This window comes from Papio anubis, chromosome 3 (genome assembly GCF_008728515.1).
Source record: "Papio anubis isolate 15944 chromosome 3, Panubis1.0, whole genome shotgun sequence".
Classification (NCBI taxonomy): Eukaryota; Metazoa; Chordata; class Mammalia; order Primates; family Cercopithecidae; genus Papio; species Papio anubis.
Window position 1 is genome coordinate 70,954,979 of NC_044978.1, and position 23,178 is coordinate 70,978,156.

The 23,178-nt window shown below is 36.0% G+C and overlaps 1 protein-coding gene across 3 annotated transcripts in view; it reads right to left on the reverse strand.

Annotated features, from left to right (window-relative positions):
- Positions 1-23,178, reverse strand: part of NDST3 (N-deacetylase and N-sulfotransferase 3) — a 212,344-nt gene that overhangs the window by 110,240 nt on the left and 78,926 nt on the right. For all 3 annotated transcript variants that reach the window (XM_003899120.5, XM_009207471.3, XM_009207470.3), the window contains exon 5: positions 101-286. In XM_003899120.5, the coding sequence (XP_003899169.1) occupies positions 101-286 (186 nt within the window). The remainder of the gene's footprint in view (positions 1-100; positions 287-23,178) is intronic.

Genomic DNA, 23,178 nt, shown 5'->3' on the forward strand with positions numbered 1-23,178 from the left:
CTACATTTATGCTTCTAGCATTTGTTTTTTTCTTTCTTCAAGTGAGGAATGTAAATCTGGCAGAATTAGTTGTACCCTATGCATACCGGAGGAAGCTCACCATGATGTTTTTGTGGATAAAACCCCTCCGGTATCTAGCTGGTTTCAGATGTGGATATTCTTCAGTGCTGGTGATTTTAATATTCCAGACCTTCTTCCAGGCCTCGTAAAGTTGAACATGTACAGGGTAGACGCCTGAATGGTGAGGGGCCACAGCGTAGCCCATGTCCGTCGGAATGCCGTGCTCCTAAGACCAAGCAAATGTTAATTAGAGCATGTAAAGATTTATCTTGATCCTATTACACTAAGTCCTTTACACTAAGATTTTCAAATGTACTATAAATATATATGTTTAAATGCATCATTACTTGTGTGGTAAAATTGAAGTGGTAAGTATTAACACTGCTAGACGTCATGAAGCCTGTTAGCCATTTCACCAGTCTTTATGTTGATGCATCTATGTTTGAGGGGTGGTGAGACAGAACTAGTGATTTTAATGAATAATTTGAAAGAGCCTCCATTTTGCGCATCCTTGTCACAGCCACCTGTTTTCCTGTTACCCATAACATCAGCAAGTTAAATGTAAGACACTTATTGCAAACAAAACTAAGCACTTCCCACATAATACAACCAATATTTATTAGAGGAACAGAACACATTCCAAGTTCATTAGGCTGCTGATAAGATTTTATTTTGTCTGTACCGTTTTTACCAAGTTTGCCACATTTCTGTTGTCCCCTCAGCATGTGGGCCAGTAGTAACAATGTTCCCTGCCTTCAGAGAAGCACACTCTTTTGACTGGATAATGTAAAATTCAACAGAGTAATATTTTTTTTGAAGTAGAAGTCCTTACAGTGAAAGCTGAAGGTACTCAAACAGCCAGATATTCTGGGAACTTAGTTGATCTGAAGTCAAGCTCTTGCACATAAAACGACTCCAGTTAAAAAAAAGGGATAGCGGAAAATTACACAGGAACACAAAATGAAACGTGTCCTTTACAAATAGAACACCCATGGCTTCAATAGTTGACAGGTGTTTTTTTCCTCCAAAATTATTTTTTATTTTTCTGTTTATATTTTTCAATTGCTTGGAAAAAATCTTCAAAAATTCCACTCAAATGGTTTTTTAAAAATTTTTTAAAATTAATGACTGTCTTCATGACAAATAACAATTTCACATACACAGAATCATAGTATCAGGCTGCTAAATGGTTTAAATTGCAGAAATATGCAGCCAACTGCATGGAAAAAGTTAGAGATATGGTTAGCTTTGTTTTTAAACCTAAACAATAACAAGAGGGGAAGAAAGTATATGCAGTGCCTGAATGCAGAAGGAAAACAGCTTGCCAATGGTTTGCCATTACCTAAACACTTGTTCAAATTCCTTCCTATGGCATAAAAGGCCCTCAAAATTTGGTCCCAACCTACCTATATAGCCTCATCTCCTATCAGCACTCATCACCCCAATTTCTGATGATTTCCTACATATCACTGCTGCATACCGTACAGACCGTCTTCCTCAACTGGCATGCCCTTTTCTTATCTTGTAAACTCTGTTTATTGTTCAAAACTCAGTTCAGTCAGCAGTAGTTGAAGATGCCAAAAACGGGAGCCACTATCTTACTGCTGTGAGAAAGAGGATGGGTGGTATTGGAGGTTGAGTGGACCATTCCTGTGTTTCTGAAGGGTAGGAGGGAAAGTTTCATATTCTTCATTTTATTTGCATCATTTGCAGAAATTACCATAACTACATAACCATCATATTTAGAACTTCACTAAAAATTGAATTGAAATATTTCATTGCTTTTTTCTTACTGGTTTTTAAAAACTCAAACTAAAGTAATTTTTTCCCACTAGACATCCCTTATCAACACATAATTTGTGCTCAACTAACGTGGTTGAAGGCTAGGGGTATGGTGATAAGGACCAGATGAAGAAAAATGAAATTATACCATAAACATTAAAAAATGAATGACAGGTTAACAACTTTAAAAATGTGCTGAAGTAACTTTATTATTTCTGTAGTGGTTGTTAAACACTATTCTTTTATTTTAAATTTCAACTTTTAGATACAGGGGGTGTATGTGCAGGTTTGTTATATGGAAATGCTGTGTGGTGCTGAGGAGGTTAACAACTTTTCGAAGAGTATAGGAAGAACCAAGGAATAAATTCACAATGACAGGAGCTATGTTATAAAATTCTAGTATATGCAAATTTGTAAGAAATTATGCTGTTCAAAAGCTCAAGGTAGTTTTCAACACCTGTGAGTAGTCAGCTGTGTCTTAAGGACCCACATGGCATGAAAGGATGGCCCAGCATAGCAGAGACATTTCCCTTATTTTGGATTTAAAAATATTTGGCAACCAATGTATATACAGTTTTTACTTTTTTTCCCTAGCTTTAACACTAAAGAACTACTGTGATTTTTAATTAATTAATTTATTTATTGAGACAGGATCTCACCCTGTTTCCCAGGCTGGTGTACAGTGGTGGTGATCATAGCTTACTGTAGCCTCGACCTCCTGGGCTCAAGCAATCCTCCTATGATAGTTAGGACTACAAGTGAACACCAGCACACCCAACTAAATGGGGCTTTTTAGTTTCATCTTTTATTTGTGTGCTGGTGCAGTGTGGCATAGTAGCAGAAAACATCGCTTCTGGAATCAGACATAGCTGGCTGTTCGTGCTCTCATTTACCAACTGCGTGGCCTTTGGCAAACAACCTATGAGCTCTAAGCCTTGTTTCCTGTTCTCTAAAATGCTAGTCGTAAGGGCATTAACTCAAAGTGGTTCAGAGGTAATTCTGAAAGGCAGTTAGTATAGTTCTGGAAACATGATACACATTTAATGAATTTTTAAAATTATGGTTGTCATTACTGCACTGCCTCTATTGTTTTTAGATGCTATGATCCTACTACTCAACTATAATGTGGAAATTATGAAACTACCGGGCCACTTATTTTCCACTAAAAGAGACAGACTGTATTTTCTACTTTCACTGCAGATTTTGGGATTCTTCACATGAGGCTTCTGTGGTGAACTCTGACTTCTACCCCACGACCCTTTCCTAAGCTTGCTTCTCTTCTGATTCCTCCGAATATGCTCAGCCACTGCCAAGTGCTTCCATCTCGTGAGTCATTCAGATAGTAGGGGGCCACTTTTAAATTCATTTTAGAAAAAGGCAACATAAATTTGCTCCCAAATTTGCATTCATCACCAGAGAGAACACCTGAAATGTTATTGTATAGAAAAGTTTAGGCTAAGATTGCAGGTAGTGTGATCTGGAAGGCAGACTATCATGTTTTAAAAGCTTTAGCCATCATGCTAAGTTTTTGGCTGATTACTGTCCTCCAGATTGTTCAATTTGTGATTAAGCACATATTGTTGTTTAATCTGCAGCAAAAAGTCTACCTTAAGAGTTAATTCTAATTAGTCTTTTCATTGATCCTGGATTGAAAGTAGCATCTTAGATCCAGGAACTCTGGAATCTATGTTAAGAGTTTTCTAGTGGAGGACATGGTTCAAAAACACTGAGGAATGTGGCTATGTAACTACAAAATGTAAATGAAATATTTGGAACACAAGTGGAATTAATAGTCTCAATAGTTGAACTCATGATTTCCACATCTCAGCCCTACCAGATACTCTCTTTCTCCAGGGTTTCTCCATGTCATTAAATGACACCATCAACCATCAACAAACAAGTTGCTGTGTTGAAAGATAGTTTTGACAACTCCTGTTTCTTCTTTTCCAAATCTAGTCCACTGCCATGTCCTATCAGTACTATCTCTTGTATATATCTTAAATTTAGCTACTTTTCTTCAATTCTATCATTATCATCACCCTAGTCGAATCTACCATCTTATCCCATTGCCTTTTGGCATAGAATCCCATTCCCTCTCTTGCTTCCTTCCAACACATTTCCTGCAAAGTAATATTTAAAAGATACAAATATGATTTTGTGACTGTCTACTCAAAATCCTTCCCTGATTTCCCTTTGCACTTAAATTACAAAATTCTTAGCATGATCACAAGCACTACATATGATCCTTGCTTCTTTGTCTAGCTTCATCTTGCACCACCCTCAATCCTTCACTGAATTTTGGTCACATGAACCTTTCCCTGAAACTCACCAAGCACTTTTCTACCTCAGTATCTTCCTATATATGGTTTCTCCCCCTGAAATGTTTCTACTCCAAATCTTCACCTGGATAAATCTGAAGATAATTTATTCTGTCATATCTTCGGAGAAGACTTCACTGACAAGTCCCAATCTAAATGAAGTCGACATTAAGACTTCTCTTAGTAGCTTTCCTCATTTTTTCATAGTACACAGCACAGTTTGTAAGCATGTATTTTTTGCATAGAAAAGACATTTATGTAATATTTCTCTTTTTCATTAAACAATAAGCTTCATGAAATTAGGTTCCATTTTATCCACTGGGATATGCTCAGTGTCTTGCCAACAGCAAGTACTCAACAAATACTAGTGAAAAAGTTACATGATCTGATTCTGACTACCTCCTTCTATTCCAGTTTTCACTTTCTCAATTGTCTTCATTACACTGCCTATTCGTCTAAAGAATAAACATATGGTAACTCACAGGGAAATTTTAATATCTATGTAAATAATACTTGAAAGCATTTTTGAGACTGTAGTTAAAAATTATGAGGGCAAAGCAAAATGGCAGAATAGAAGTCTATACCATTTGTACCCCCTGCAGGAAGAACAAATTTTAACAACTATCTGCATACAGAAAAGTACCATCAGAAAAACAAAAAATCAGGTAAGCAATCACAGTACTTCATTTTATCTTCATAAAAGTTAATGAAAATGGCATTGAGGAGGGTTGGAGAGACAATCTTGAATCACCAATGTCACCTTTCCCCTAACTCCCGGCAGTGGCCATGCAGTGCAGAGGGTCTGTGTATGTGGGGGAGGGAGAGCACAGTGACTGGGGGACTTTATATTGAACTCAATGCTACCCTGTCATAGCAGAGAGCAAATCCATGCTGGGCTCAGCCTTTGCTCACATATTGAGGGAGCATTTGGACTAGACTTAGCCAAGGGAAGTCATGCATGTCATCAGTTAGTGCTCGAGTTTCTTGTTAAGTCTCGCCACCATGGGCCAACATGCTCTAAGGTCCTTGGTAAACTTGAAAGACAGTCTAGCACACAAGGACTGCAATTCCTAGGCAACTCCTAGAGCTGGGTTGGGATTAGAACCAGTACACTAGTGTGGCATGTGACCTAGGGAGACACTAGCCAGAGCAGCTAAAGGATTGCTTGCACCACTCCTTCCCTAATCCCAGGAAGTGCAACTCACAGCAGTGAAAATGTCTCTTTCCTTCTGTTTAAAGGGAGGAGAGTAAAGAGGACATTGTGTTGCATCTTGGATACCGGCTCAGCCATAGTAGGACAGGGCACCAGGCAGAGTCATGAGGCCCCCATTCTAGGCACTAGCTCCTGGAGAACATTTCTTGACACACTCTGGGACAAAAGGGAACCCATTGTCTTAAAGAGAAAGATCCAGTCTTGGAAAGATTCATCACCTGCTGATTAAAGTGCTCTTGGGCCCTGAATAACCATCAGTGATAGCCAGGGAGCATGCTGTGAGCCTTGGGCACTTGGGACGTGCTTACTACATGTGTGACCCAGCATGTTTTTAGCAGTGGTGACTATGGTGAAAGACTCCTGTTTGAGAAAAGCACAGGGAAAAGTAAAGGGGACTCTGTCTTGCACCTCATATACCAGCTTGGTCACAGTGGGGTAGAGCAAAAAGCAGGCCCTTGGGATGTTTAAGTCCAGGCCTAGGCTCTTGAACACCATTTCTGGAACTTCTCTTGGTCAGAGGGGAACCCACTGTGCAGAGGGTGAATCCCTGGCCTGGAAGCATTCACCACAAGCTGACAGAAGAACCCTTGGTCTTAAGTGAACATTGCCAGTGGCCTGGCAGAACCCTGCCAAGGGCTGCTGGTGGTGGTGCTCAGAGGGAGAGGCTCTTCTCCCTGTGGAAAGGAGAAGGAAGAGCAGGAAGTACTTTGTAGTATGGTTTTAGTACCAGCTTAGCCACAGTAGAACAGAGCATCAGGCAAATTCATATTTTTCACTCTAATTCTTGGCTCCCAGACAGCATATCTGGACCTGCCTGGGGCCTGGAGGAACTTGCTACTCTGAAGGGAAGGACACAAACCTGGCTGGCTTTGCCACCTTCTGATTGTAGTGGCCTAGGGCCGTGAGTGAACATAGGTGGTAGCCAGGTAGTGGTTATAGTGGGCCTTGGACAAGACTCAGTGTTGTGCTGACTGAGTCTTTAGGCCCGACCCAGTACAGTCCCAGTTATAGTGGCCATAGGGGTGTTTGAATCATCATAATCCCAGTTCCAGGCAGCTCAGCACAGAGAAAGAGACTCTGTTTGTTTGGGAGAAACTAAGGGAAATGAACAAGAATCTCTGCCTATTAATCCAGAGACTTCTTCTAGATCTTCTCCAAGACCACCAAGATGGTACCTTTATGAGTCTGCAAGAACCACAGTGATATTGGGCTTGAGAACCAAGCACCTTCAAATATCGGAAAAGCCTTCTCAAGGACCAGCATAAACAAGCCCAGACTGCAAAGGCTGTAATAAATATCTAACTGTTCTATGCGCAGACACAGATGAACATCTACAAGCATCAAGATGATCCAGGAAAATGACCTCACCAAATGAACTAAATAAGGCACCAGGGACCAATCCTAGAGAAATAAGGATGTGTGACCTTTCAGACAGAGAACTCAAAATGGCCATTTTGAGGAAACTCAAAGAAATTCAAGATTAACACAGATAAGGAATTCCGAATTCTATCAGATTAATTTTACAAAGACATTGAAATAATGAGAAAGAATCAATCAGAAATTCTAGAGTTGAAAAATGCAATTGACATACTGAAGAATGCATCTGAGTCACTTAATAGCAGAATTGATCAAGCAGAAGAAAGAATCAGTGAGCTTGAAGACAGCCTATTTGAAAATACACAATCAGAAGAGACAAAAGAAAAACAAAACAAAACAAAAACAACATAGCACACCTATAAGATCTAGAAAATAGCCTCCAAAGGGCAAATCTCAGAGATATTGGTTTTAAATAAGAGGTAGAAAAACAGCTAAGGGTAAAAAGTTTGTTCAAAACGAATAATAACAGAAAAACCTCTCAAACCTGGAGGAAGAGATCAACATTCAAGTACAAGAAGGTTATGGAGCACCAAGCAGATTAACTGAAAGAAGACTACCTCAGGGCATCTAATAATCAAACTCCCAAGAGTCAAGGACAAAGACAGAATCCTAAATGCAGCAAGAAAAAAGTAACACATAACATTCAATGGAACTCCAATACATCTGGCAGCAGACTTTTCATTGGAAGCCTGACAGGCCAGGGGAGGGTGGCAAGACATATTTAAAGTGCTGAAGGAAAAGAACTTTTATGCTAGAGTAGTATATCTGGTGGAAATATTCTTCAAGCATGAAGGAGAAATAAAGACTTTCCCAGACAAACAAAAGCTGAGGAACTTCATCAACACCAGACGTGTCTTACAATAAATGCTAAAGGAAGTTTTTCAATCTGAAAGAAAAGGATATTAATGAGCAAGAAGAAATCATCTAAAGGTAAAAATACACACTGGTAATAGTAGGCACACAGAGAAACAGACTATGATAAGACTGTAATGGTGATGTGTAAATTACTCTTATCTTAAGTAGAAAGACTAAATGATGAACCAATCAAAAGTAGTACTACAAAAACCTTTCAAGATATAAACAGTAAAACAAGACATAAGGAACAACAAAAAATTAAAAAGTGAGGTGATAAAGTTAAAGTATAGTGTTGTCTTTCTGTGGAGTTTGTTTATGCAATCAGTGTTAAGTTGTCGTCAGTTTAAAATAATGAGTTACAAGACAGTATTTGCTACTCTCATGATAACCTCAAATCAAAAAACACAACAGAAACAAGCAAGAAGTTAAAGCACAAGAGAAAATTATCTTCACTAAAAGAAAGACAGGAAGGAAGAAAAGAAGAGAGCGAAAACCCCCAAACAACCATAAAACAAATAACAAAATGGCAGGAGTAACTTTCTACAAGTAAATCATAACATTAAATATAAGTGAATTAACTCTCTGATCAAAAGACACAGAGTGGCCAGATGGATGAAAATACAAGAGTCTATGATCTGTTGCCCACAGGAAACACACTTCACCTATAAAGATACACATAGACTGAAAATAAAGGGATGCAAAAAGGTATTCCATGCCAATTGAAATAAAAAATGAACAGGAGTAGTTATACTTATATCAGACAAAATAGACTTGAAAACAATTACTGTGATAAGAGACGAAGAAGGTCACTATATAATGATAAAGGAGTCAACTCAGTAATAGTATATAACAATTTTAAATATATATGCACCCAACTCTGGAGCACACAGCTATATAAAGAAAATATTATTAGTGCTAAAGAGAGATATAGACCCCAATACAGTAATAGTTGGAGATTTCAACACTCCACTTTCAATATTGGACAGATGTCCCAGACAGAAACTCAACAAAAATGTTGCCATTTTGTTATTTGTTTTATGGTTGTTTGGGGGTTTTCACTCTCTTCTTTTCTTCCTTCCTGTCTTCCTTTTAGTGAAGATAATTTTCTCTTGTGCTTTAACTTCTTGCTTGTTTCTGTTGTGTTTTTTGATTTGAGGTTATCATGAGAGTAGCACTATACAACAAATGAATCTAATATATATTTATAGAACATTTCAACCAAAGGCTACAGAATACGCATTCTTTGTCTCAGCACATGGATCATTTTCAAGGATAGACCATAAGTTAGGTTATAAAACAAGTCTTAACACATTTACAAAAATCCAAACAACATCAAGCATCTTCTCTGACAACAATGGAATAAAACTAGAACTCAACAAGAGGAATTTTGGAAACTATATAAACTCAATGGAAATTAAACAGTATGCTCTTGAATGATCAGTGGGGTCAATCAAAAAAGTTAACATGAAAATTGAAAAATGTTTTGGAAAAGAAATGATAATGGAAACACAACATACCAAAACCTATGGGATACAGCAAAAGCAGTACTAAGAGGAAAGTTTACAGCTGTAAGTGCCTACATAAAAAAAGAAAAAAAAACCTTCAAATAAATAACCTAACAATGCATCTTAAAGAATTAGAAAAGCAAGTGCAAACTGAACCCAAAAATAATAGGAGAAAAGAAATAATAAAGATCAAAGCAGAAATAAATGAAATTGAAATGAAGAAAACAATACAAAAAAGTCAATGAAACAAAAAGGATTTTTCTAAGATAAACAAAATCAGCACACCATTAGCCAGATTAACAAAGAAAAAAAAGGGTGAGGACCCAATTAAATAAAATCAGATATGAAAAAGGAAACACTACAACTGATATTGCAGAAATTCAAAGGGTCAGTAGTGGCTACTATGAGCAACTATATGCCAATAAACTGGAAAATTTACAGGAAATGAATAAATTCCTTGGCATATACAACCTACCAAAACTGAACCATGAAGAAATCCAAAACCTGAAAAGACCAATAACAAGTAATGAGATTGAAGACATAATAAAACGTCTCCCAGTAAAGAAACGCCCAGGACTTCATGGCTATACTGCTGATTTCTACCAAACATTTAAAGAAGAACAAAGCAGCAATCCTACTGAAACTTCCAAAAAATAGAGGAGGAGAGAATACTTCCAAACTCATTCTATGAGGCCAGTATTTTACTGATACCAAAACCAGATAAAGACACATCAAAAAAAGAAAACTACAGGCCATTGTCTCTGATGAATACTGACGCAAAAATTTTCAATAAAATACTAACAATCTAAATCCAACAATACATTAAAAAGATCATTTACCATGACCAAGTGAGACTTATCCTTGGGATGCAAGGATGGTTCAATATACACAAATCAATCAAGATGATACACCATATCAACAGAATGAAGGACAAAAATCATAACGATCATTTCAATTCATTCTGAAAAAGCATTTGATAAAACTGAACATCACTTCATGATAAAAACCCTCAACAAACGTGGTATAGAAGGTACATACCTCACCATAATAAAAATCCCTCTATGACAGATGCAAAGCTGGTATCATACTGAATTGGGAAAAACTGAAAGGCTTTCCTCTAAGATCTGGAAGACAACAAGGATGCCCACTGTCACCACTGTTATTCAACATAGCACTGGACGTCCTAGCTATAGCAATCAGAAAAGAGAAAGAAATGAAGCGCATTCAAGTTGGACAATAAATAGTTAATTATCCTTGCTTCCAAATGATATAATCTTATATTTGGAAAAACCTAAAGATTTCACCAAAAAACTATTAGAACTGATAAACAACTTCAGTAAAATTCAAGATACAAGATCAACCTACAAAAATCAGTAGCATTTCTATATGCCAATGGTGAACAATGCAAAAAACAAGTCAAAATGTAATCTCATTTATAGTAGCCACAAATAAAATTACATACCTAGGAATTAGCCAAAAAGTGAAAGATCTCTACAATGAAAACTATAAAACATTGATGAAAGAAATTAGAGTACACCAAAAAAAATAAAAAGATATTCAATGTTCATGGATGAGAAGAATCAATATTGTTAAAATGTCCATACAAAACAAAGCTCTCTACAGATTCAATGAAATATTTATCAAAATGCCAATGATATTTTTCACAAATATACAATATAATCCAAAAATTTATATGGAACCACAGAAGATCCAGAATAGCCAAAGCTATCCTGAACAAAAATAACAAAACCGGAAGAATCACATTACCTGATTTCACATTATACTACAGAGTTATATTAACCAAAACATCATGCTACTGGCATATAAACAGATACACAGACCAATGGAATAGAACAAAGAACACAGAAACAAATTAATACACATGCAGTCAACTCATTTTTGACAAAGGTGCCAAGAACATACACTGGAGAAAGGACAATCTCTTCAGCAAATGGTGCTTGAAAAACTAGATTTCCATATGTAGAAAAATTAAGCTGAACCCCTGTTTATCACCAAATACAAAAAATCAAATCAAAATAGATTAAAGACTTAAACATAAGACCTCAAACTATGAAACTACAGTAAGAAAACATGGGAGAAACTCTCCAAGACATTGGTCTTGGCAAAAATTTTGTAATACCCCACAAGCACAGGCAACCAACAAAAAATGGACAGATGGGATCGCATCAAGTTAAAATGCTTTTGCACAGCAAAAGACACAATCAACAAAGTGAAGAGACAACCCACAGAATGGGAGAAAATATTTGCAAGCTCCCCACCTGACAAGAGATTAATAATCAGAATATATAAGAAACTCAAACAACTCTAGAGTAAAAAATCTCATAATCTGAATAACTAATGGACAAAGGGCTTGAACAGGCATTTCTCAAAAGAATACATACAAATGACAAACAGGCATTTGAAAAGATGCTCAACATCATTGATCATCAGAGAAATGCAATCAAAAACTATAATGAGATGTCATCTCAACCCGATTAAAATGGCTTTTCTCCAAAAAGACAGGCAATAACAAATGCTGGAGAGGATGTGGAGAAAAGAAAACCCTCATACGCTGTTGGTGGGAATGTAAATTAGTACAACCACTATGGAGAACAGTTTGGAGGTTTCTCAAAAAACTAAAATTAAAACTACCATATGATCCAGCAATCCCACTGCTGAGTATATGCCAAAAAGAAAGGAAATCAGTATATCAAAGAGGTATCTGCACTCTCATGTTTGTTGCAGCACTGTTTACAGTAGCCAAGATTTGGAAGCAACCAGTGTCTATTAACCAATGAATAGATAAAGAAAATTATACATGTATATATATGTATATATATGTATGTATATATAGTATAATAGTACACAATGGTGTACTATTCAGCCATAAAAAAGCATGGGATTCAGTTACCTGCAACAATATAGATGGAACTGGAGGTCATTATCTTAAGTGAAATAACCAAGACACAGAAAGACAAACATCACATGTTCTCACTTATTTGTGGTATATAAAACAAAACAATTAAACATGTGGAGTTAGAGAGTAGAAGGATGGTTACCAGAAGCTGGGTAGGACAGTGGATGTTGCAGGGGAGGTGGGCATCATTAGTGAGTACAAAATATAATTAGGAAGCATGAATAATATGCACTATTTGATAGCACCATGGGATGATTATAGTCAAAATTATATAAAAAATTGTACATTTTAAAATAACTAAAATAGTATAATTGGATTGTTCATAACACTAAAGATAAATGCTTGGCGGGGGTGGAGATCCCAGTTTTCATGATGTGATTATTACACATTGCATGCGTCTATCAAATATTTCATGTCTCCCATAAATATATACACCTACTGAGTACCCAAAATAATTAAAAATTAAAGAAAATTATTATTCCATGAAGCCACCTTTATTTATTTCTGTAAACTCATATATTTGTTATATTACATAAAGTTAAAAATTACAAGATTTTACTAAATTATGCATTGAAATATTTCCAAATAGACAATGTGAAAATAATACAATTTTGTCAGGCAAAAAGTAATGTTGTAGTCTTTAGAACAATTTTCCTAAAAACTAAAAGAGAAAAATAGTATTTAGGTATTTGAAAAATACAATTAGCTTCATTACTGAAGAAAAAATTGTTTATTACTGTCTTTAATGATAGGTCTGTATTTAGACTCTTGCTAGTAATTAAAAATGGCACTTAACTTTTAGTTTTTGTCTCTATTTCAATTTTTCTAAACAGAAACACCTTTGTAATTTTCATTAATGACTAGAAGGCTCATTGTCTATTTCCATATTTTGCAGATTAGCAAATATGCAAACTAATGTAATTTACAGAAAACCCCACAATGACAGGAAATCAAACAGACATTCTGCATGCTACAGTAAAAAACGAATCCCAAACTTCATTACAGTATAATTTGGAAATACTTCAAAATGCTTTTCTGGAGTTCATTTTGGTTGGAATGTCCCATTTCCTCAGTATACAGAAGTTCATGTTTTGGTTAACTATCTCATAGTATTGAGAAATTACATACATAATTTGCATTGGTTGAAGATTAAGTTTCTCTATATTTACATTTGGTAGTATATTTCGAAGTTGATTCTAGAAAAACATTTTTTTCCCTAGAGTTTTAAAGTGGCTTCATTAAAAACTATGGCTTTTTGGGGAAAAAACTGTCACTTCCTTAAAAACTATGGCTATTTGAGGTATTATTTAACAAAGAAAAGAATACATTTTTCTTTATGATAGGACCATAATTCTGACCAACTGCCTCCTTCTCTTTGGAAAATTAAATTAGCTTCTTTTAATACACAAGGCACTTGCATGAGTGCAGGCACACGCGTGTGCATGCACACACACAGGTATATGAAATATGAAGAAAATAAATTTATGATACTATTTCCTTGAATTTGTGAAGCATTTTCAAGCTTCTAATGATGATTTGTTTTCCTAAGGTGACACTGATGGACTACACCACAATTCAGCTTATAAGAACCTGTGGAACCTCTGGCACCCACGGAAGGAGTCCTGTAGTAGCTGCAATCATTGGGAGAAAGTAAGAAATGGCGTGGCTGTTGGCAAAATGGCCCAATATATGTAACAGTTGCTATTCAAAGGAAGCTGACTGTCTTCTTAGCCTCTAACAAAATGAGGCAAGTCAGGATCATTAGGTTAGGGAATTTAGGTTTGGTACTACATGCAAAGATTATTAAATATTAGATTATGTTCCTATGATAAATGGTAATATTTCTGGTATGGTTTGAAATGAAAAATCTTGAAAGAATTAATTAACTTAGCATAGGAATCTGATTTTTCATTTTCTAAAAAATTGTAAAATAAAGGGGTTGTAAAAGTAGTCACTAAAGTCCAGGTTTATAATTCTGTGTTTCTTTGACGTGATCTTTGTGGTTTTAGAAATGATTTTATATTCAGATGCTAAGTATGAATGTACTATTTTTAATCCATGAACAAATTTAAACTCCCATGTACAATTTTCTTTCTACATACTTAAGGAGGAATAATCTTCTAAAATACAGTAGACACAGTTACATAAATTTGGTTAATATTTATAGATGTGACCACTAAATATTTCTCTAGTTTTCTTACATGGTGCTCTTTGATTTATAATATGAATTTTGGTTTGGTGGGTGGTATGTGAAAAAATTTCTATGATGATAATGTTGTTTTTAGTAGATTTGTTTTAAGGGTTCAAGAATCATCCCCTGTTGGCAGCTGTTGTATTAATAAAGAATTTGTCTGGTCTTCCTTATCCCTGATTCCTGGGAGATAACTCCTAACTCTGTGGAATTTCCTGAGTGATAGAAATGTCTTTGTTATTTATGGTGAGACCCTGAAACTATATCTGAGTTTATGCTAACAAGATGACTCAGGATGAAGGTTAGTCATGCCAGGAAGTCCCACCATGTAATTAGACAGTGAGAGCTTTGAGCCAGGTAATATCAGCCTGACCTTAGGGTAGGCGAGAGGAGTTGGAAATTGAGTTCAATCACGTGGCTGGTAATACAATCAAACATGCCTATATAATGACACCCTTATAAAAAAATCTGGAACTTGAGGTTTAGTTGAGTCTCTCTGGGTAGTGATATTCCTATGGATCCAGAAAGTCCAGGAAAGAGATATTCTCTGTCTCACAAGATAGCAAAAAATATGGCTATAAAATAAAAGTAACAAAAGTCTTTGGATAAAAGTGTTAAAGGTGTTAATAATGAGATCTTGTAAAACTGAATGGCATTACAGCAACTTATAAAACAGAAGTGTCACCTTATCACTCTGGAGTTACTCATCTCCGGAAAACAGATGAGTGTATGGTGTTTAATTTAGTATATAGTGAGAAAAGAGTCTTATTCTTTCAATATCTCAAAATAGCCAGACCCATGACAATTAAATTATCCTTGTACCAGGAATTCTAGGGATAGGGAGTAGCATAGTATCTTCAAGAGAGTACAGATTTAGGAGAGCACAGTTTTGAATCCTGGGCTCAATCTCAGTGCTTCTCTGCATTGGTCCAAGGACCCTGGCAGGTTATGCAAATTCACCACGCCTCAATTCCCTCATTTGCCAAGTAGGGGTAATAAAACTAATGATCTCACAGAGTTGTTCAGAGTGAAGGGTATAAACAAAGTTATTGGTCAAGTGCCATTTAATTTTATTTTATTTGGTTAACAGTATACTTTATTTGGGGGAAACAAAAACAAGCAAAGCAAAACAAAACAAAACAAACAAGGTAAACTAAGACTCCTCTAACCATTACTTTTATCCTCAAACAACTCAGAATGCTTATTTCACAGCAGACATTCCTCGAACAAGATACATTGTCATTATCAATCATGTCTAAAAACAATGTCTTACTAAACAGTACACATTTCTTCTATTACGCATACTAGATATTACACATAAAGTGGGAGGGAAGGAATACCTCTGGTGTACCATAAATCTGACAGAGCTGTAGCGATAACAAAAGCAAAAACCCCTTCTTAACACCACATATTCCTCTTTAAGCATTATCCCAAGTTAGCAGCTAAATTATTTCAAGAAATGGAATGACATTTTGTAAGCCAAATGTAGTAAGAAATTCCAGTAACAAAAGTTAAGCTAAAAATGTAGTACCAATACTGAAAAAGGGTTACGAAAGGTAGCATACTTGGCTTTAACTTTCATTTTTACTTGTAACCTTAAAGAAAAGAACTATTTGGGGAAGAGTGACAGATTTTCTCCCAGTCTTCCCTAACAATTATAAAATTTATTTCAAGTACATTTTCATTTAACTGAGCATGTTGTTTTCCTCTCTTAGAGTTCCCTCCAGAATTTTTGAAGTGTTGTCATATCTTTGTCGAGTGTCTCATAAGTAAACATAGCACTAAAAGATGCACTTTTGTGAGAATACTCAAAAGAATGATGTAAACACTTGTACTTTGCACAGCCCAGGTTGGTATTTTTGAATTGCTGGGGTGCGTTCAAGTAAACACAATAAGAGGTTTATAGAAATGTAAAATATGAATTTATGAAGCCTTACTTTTTATGCTACAGCAAAATAACTGAAAAGAAAATTATCTGGATTCATAATGGAGGAATTGAAAGTTTGGTTTAATTCAGCTTTTTCAGACTTTGAAGCAATAAATTTTATGTGGACCTTTGGGGGTTTTTGAAAGATAAGAAAGGTATAAATAATTCAGGACAACCTCAAATTCTCAGAGTACTTGCACATACATTTAATTTCTCTGAAAATATGCAAGGTTGATTAGGAATCTTGAAGTCTACATAGTACTAATTTTAAGTGAAGTTTAATATTTCTGAAAGCATAAAATGTTGATATCGATTTTTGTTATAATCACTGTATACCCTCTGGTATTTCTAAAAGCCACCAGGACAGTAATGCTTGCAGCATTGAGATCGCAAACACAAGAAACCACATAAATCCTATAGACAGCTTTTTAGGAGAAAAACATTGTAAAAAGTCAGATTTGTATTCTGAAATTGTGTAAAAATATAACTCCTTAAGGAAGTAGTAGCATTTTGATGATGAGGTCTGTGTAACAGCAATCAGTATCAATGGCATGGCTACTTGTTAATTTTACAAACCATGGTTGTTTTATGGGCTTTGGAATTTGACAGACCTGGGATAAAAATCCTTTCTCCAGCTTTCACTGGCTGTGTGATTGTAGAAAAATTATATAAGTTTTCCAAGCCTTGCTTTCTTCATTTTCAATACAAGAATAAGCAACCTCACAGGTGGCTGGGAGAACTAACTGAGGATGAATGGAAAGCACGAAGCACAATGTCTAGTAAATATTTGGAGCTCAACAATTTCTCTTCCTACATTTCCTTAAGAGAGTCAAGAATCTTTCTCACTGAACCGTAAGGTTCTGTTTCATGCAGGGGAAACAGAATCACAGAATTTCAAGTTTCACGTTTCCTGATCTGAGCAAAAATTAAAGGAAAAAATGGGAAATCAGGGAGACTAGTTTGGAGGCTGCTGCAATAATCTAGGTGTGGGCTGAAAATTTGGAAGTGAAGTAGGGATGGAAAATTTTGAAAAGGAGCAGGAGCTAGTACAAAAGAAAAAAAAAGCTGAAAGAAATTGTTAAATGAGTGGGAACGTGGAGTGGGAGACATGAAAATGCCAAAGCAGAGCCAAGGTTAGCACTCTTGTGGAATTTACTCTTACTTCTTCTTCTGCCATCACTTCCATCTCTGCCATGTTTATAACCACCTCTCAGAATGCAAGTGCGCCCTCCATCTTAAGTAAATGAAAGGCATAAAAGGAAAGAACAGTGAGAATTCAGGAGCAGCAGGCATGGATCTGGAAATAGACCTCCCCCACCCTCATACCCACATCTGACTCCAGCCCACCAGTATGAGTTTCTAGGAGAATTCATAAAGGCTTTTAGTTCATTTTGTGTCCACATAAATTTGGACAGTAAGGCACTATTTTCATGCAGTACATGTGCTAAATTTATCTTTCTTTTTATGAAATCAATTTAAGTTACCAGATAAATGTGCTGAAGATGAAATCTAGTATTTCTGTTAGAGAAAAAAGAGAAAGGAATTGAGGAATTCTTTCTACAATGTCTATCTTGTTAGAGAGTATGGAGTCTTCCCATAGAATGGAAAAGAAGGTTATCTGGACAGGAATTTACAAAGAAAAGAATTCCAATTAAAACCACTTTCAAAAGTTCAATGATATATCCAAATGAGAATACATTTTGCCCCACTGTAGATATGGGTAGGAGGGGTTATCCTCATCTGGGTGAAATACAGAACTTCTAAAGAAGCAGCAGCAGTTCACATTTGCAAAAAGTTTAAAGAAGAACACACAGATAGAAAAGTGGGAGGCTTAAACCCTGATGTTATTTTTGACCTGTTATTCTCTTTTGCTTCCTCATCATCCATCTGATAAAAAACCTTATTGAATCGATGTCAGAAATACTTTTCACATCTAACTTCTTTATGATCCCACTTCTACTAGTTAAAGCTGGCTTTTATTTCCTATTTTTTTGTTAATTTAATAGCAATCCAGTATGTCTACTTACATCCACTTTTCCCTGCTTGTCTTCATCCTCAACAGTCCTTCTCTAATGTTCTGTGATTCTACCACCTACGCGGAAGTGCTAGAACTTCGGAGTAGATGACAGTGTTATCTTGGAGTTCAAGATAGGTAAAATATGTAGTTCTAAAAATAACTAGATATGGGGCCGGGCGTGGTGGTTCACACCTGTAATCCCAGCACTTTGGGAGGCCAAGACGGGTGGATCACAAGGTCAGGAGATCGAGACCACCCTGACTAACACGGTGAAACCCCATCTCTACTAAAAATGCAAAAAAAAAAATATATATAATAATAATAAAAATAAAAAACAAATAGCCGGGCGTGGTGGTGGGCGCCTGTTGTCCCAGCAACTCGGGAGTCTGAGGCAGGAGAATGGCGTGAACTCAGGAGGTGGAGCTTGCAGTGAGCCGAGATGGCGCCACTGCACTCCAGCCTGGGCCACAGAGCGAGACTCCACCTCAAAAACAAACAAACAAACAAACAAACAAAACTAGATATGACATTTCAATTTAGAAAACCAGATTTTAAAATATTCTAGTAAAAAATAGTTGTGAAACAATTGGTAGAAATATGCCAGGGGAACACAGCTAAAGGATATGTATTGCTCTACCACAAAGCTCTAATCATGATGTTATGTTCAACAATACTAATAACTTGAAGATGCAAAAGTCATACTTGTAAAATATAGGGATTACATAAAGCTGGGAAAGATATAAAGCATGTTAAATAACAGAGTCAGTCTTTAGCAGGAGGTTGATATACTAAAACACTGAACATAGAACAAATATGGAATATTAAAGGGACAATTGTAATTCCAAGGCTAGCATTTAGTTTACAAAATCAATTGGATAAAAATAAATACTTGAAAGTTTAATAAATGGCTCATGGGCAGAGGGTCTGGCAGACACAGGTGTGATATGGTGGTATAAAAATTTAATATGATCTTTGGCTACATTAATACAAGTAAAGTGCACATGAAGAGAAAAATATTTTACTATTTTCTGCTTTGATAACACCACATCAGTGGGCAATAATGTTCAGATTGGGGCATATATTGGGAAGAAGAATGACAAATTAGAAATTGTATGAATATGACAGCTGGGATGATGAGGGGGTTTGAAAACCTGTGGAATGCTTCGAGATACATCACTGAGAGAAAGCGTCGCCTCTTTATTTTCTGTTTTTTTGATGTTTTGATATCTGGGGCCTTGCTAACCCTGGAGAGATTGCTGCTCTCAGGCTAGCCAATTCCTAGAGATAGCAAACACCACCCTGAGAGCACTCTCAGATGTCAATCAAGCAATTCAGAACTCCTATCCTTGACTGCTTCCTTTATCAGACTCTCATACGTTGAGCAACTATCTCCTTCATCTAATCACCCCACAGTAAAGTACCAGATGACTAAAGACAGCTCTTACATCTCAGAACACACTGAAATTATTCAAAGTAGGCAATCCTGAGCCTGCTTACCCTGTCTTGCCTTACCTTTCCTGCAGAAACCACAATAATACTCTTGCCCACATTTTCCCCTTGCTCCCTCTGCCTCCTGAGCAACCCTGGTGCCTCCCCTTGTGGCCCTGCATCCATGGCACACCCTCTTTCTTGGGAACTGTGAATAACAAACTAATCTTTTCAATGGCAGTCATCTCCTGGTCTATTGGACTCACCATACCTGAATAATAACAAAACATACATTATAATACAGTAATGATAGAATCTTAAGAGCTAGACTCTACTTCCTAAATCTATATTACTTCCATACATTCCCTTATAAATATACTGATTCTAGTCTCTTCTAAATCTTAAGACAGACTGATTATCTTCTGGAATGATACTAAAAATATCTACCAACCAGCATGCCATGCCACTGAGCAATCAGAACTGCTGCCAGCTAGACAGCTGGAGCTCGGTGCTGGAGACTCTTTCTGGGCCAGGCCCCTTTAGTTCCTGAGAAATGGGGAGATTTGGGACACCTTGGGGAAGCATCCGATGTGGTAACGGGATAGGGGTAAAGTATTGTCACATTTCAATATTGTAATAACTGGCATAGCCATACCAGTACTTTTGGTTGAACAGTAGCCCTGATAATATATCCCTTAGTCTTCTTTTTTATCTCTTGCCTTCTTTAATTTCCTTCAGCTGTTCATTTTATGAAGTAAATTATAGACTTCATCATATTGGTCATTTTGCTCTGAACAACGGCCAGTGTCTTTCTTAAACTGTGCTGCTTGGATTACTCTAAAGCGGCCTACCAGCTGAGTGGACTCTGCGACCTAACTGGAATTCTCTATTTCTATTAGGACGCCTAGAATTATAATTTGTGCTCAATATCAGTAAAACGAAAATCTCATATGCCTTTTTATAAAGTGCATCACTGAAATAAAAGTGATAGTACTCATTCATTCTCTAGCTGGCAAGCAAACTAATTAAAAGATTATTCCTTAAGCCAGCAAGTCTTTCAATATATTTTAAATTACATTTGGATACTATAATCTTTATTTCCATATTGGAAAAGTTAACATGCTCACTAATCTAAAAAGTTTTATAATTGACAATAGACATTCCAGCTAATGTAAATTAACAGGTTCTGCTGCACTTTGAAAAGAGAGGCAAAAAGGACACCATTTAAAAGAATGATGATAATGCAATTAGAAGTTCAATCTTCAGTAAGATTTTATGTTACCATGAACATCGTTCTACTACTACTAACTTTAATAGTATTGTCTATAAAGGCATTAAATATCATCTATTATTGGCAAAGAGTTCTATGATAGAAATATCTATTAACTATTTTATCATTAAAAATATAACAACCACCATTTTCCAAAATTTAGATACAGTTCTTCAGTTGAGAGTATATACTATTGAAGACTTTTTTGAGGTTAAAATAGAACACTATTTTACCTTTCTAATGATACGTTATTCTATTTTAAAGACTGTAGAGTCAATATTTTAAATTTTGTGGTAGGTCATTATTAGTGATACATTTAATCTTCGTCTCAGAATTTGTACCTTTCAAAAAAAAAAAAAAAAATCCCCTGTTGAAATTTCAGTTTAACCCGTGAATTAGCCTATATTTGGTAACTAAAATTTTTTTCCAATCAACCTCTAAAGCTGCATTTCCTGATGGGTGTAATCATCAAATGCAAGTTTGCTTAAAGGATTTACTTGACCTTTCATAATAAACTATTAGAGCTTTCGAAGACAAATTAAAATAGACATCAAATTTGTGTCCACATTGTGGAAAAGGATAATAGGTAAGATGTATTTGTTAAAAGTCAATGAAAATAGCAGATGTTTGGCTGTAAATGATGATAACAAAGGCCGAAACCCAAAAGTTTTAGATCAGAGTCTCAGATTCTCCTAGCTGGAAAGGTACTTTAAATGTCCTCTAACCCAATTACCCATTTGAGTATTGCATCCATGACCTCCATTTTTGTTTGAACGTCTATTTGCTCCCAAGACAGCCCACTGCTTCTTTGCATGTTCTTTCATTTTCTTCATTGGGAAATACCCACACTCATTTTAAAATCAAGAGCCTCCAAGCTGATGGAGAAGAGCAGGATATAATTCGATTTAGAAATGCAATATTAGCACAGGTTAAACATTAGATTGTTCCATCTAGTGAGGTGAAGTAGGATTTTCTCCAGAGTACTTTTCACTGAGTTAAAGTGGATTCTGTAGCTATATATGATAAGTGATATTTGGTCAAGTGGAAATTTCCTCAGATTTAGTTTTTTGTCTTCCCCACCCTTTTGGCCCCCTCCAACATTTTAGAGACTCTGCCTATATTAGGGAACTTCAGAAGATCTGAGGGAAAAGTTGCCCTGTGAGTTCCACCTCAAGTTCTCCATTCCCTTTGTATTACCAGCATAACCAGATATTCCCTTGGATTACCAGCAGAAAAGAAATCTTGATTCACACCTGTGAATTGGGTTGGGAGACTAGGGAGGAAGCCTGGGTGGGGGGGGGGGGTGGCACAATTTATGCAGCACTAGAAGACTTAACACTGCAATTTATGCAACATTAAGATTTCTGGTCTTAATTGTACTGCTAGTGAGTTTTATAATCATGAATAAATCACTGCATTGCTCTGATTCTCAGTTGCTTCATCTATAATGGGAGAATAAATAGACCTACAATTCAGGGTTAATGTAAGAAAATAATAAAAATATGTTAAAATTGGAAACCCTTGATCTTTTCTTATTATATCTTTAAAGTCAGCAACAATGCAGTTTTGTAACCCTAATGCCTAATGGAAAGTAAAAGAGTTAACACATACTTAGAAATTGGGTTAAATTCACATTAAACAAATGTCATCCCAATACAAAGTAAACTTTTAAACTTAAGGATTTTTGTCCCTCTTACCTGTCTGTCCAAACACCTCAGGAGCCTAGGCAAAAATTAAAGATGGCAATTTTATGATACTAGATATAATGATAAAAACAACAGCTGCCATCTATTGAGTGTTACATGCTAATTGCTGTTCCCAAATGCTTTATATATATATATATATATGCTCTTTCATGTTGTTATGGCTGGGGAGGGACTGGTTCTGGATTCAGTCTTTTTTCATATCTATCCTCTCACAACAAAATGAAATCCACTTGTCCTGGATTTGATTAAACACTAAACAATATATTTGGTCTTATTTCTGGAGATCTATTACAACTACTCTCTACTGCTTCAAAAACAATAATGTGAATTGCCAACATGTAGTTCGGAATGACTCTTCTAAGAAATCTGCTTTGCTTGACATTTAAGTTAGGTGGTTAAGAATGACCAGATACTGTTTTTGAATTATTCTTTTATTCATGATGCTTTTTAGTTGGGAATTCTGAAAAATGCATATAACTCCTGTGCATGCTTGTTCTAGCATATGTATTAAGTATATTCTTAGAATATGTACTTCCAAACATCTGAAAAGGTTTTAAACATAAACATAATATTGGCATTCATTGATTCATTCCCGTAATAATAGAACACCCA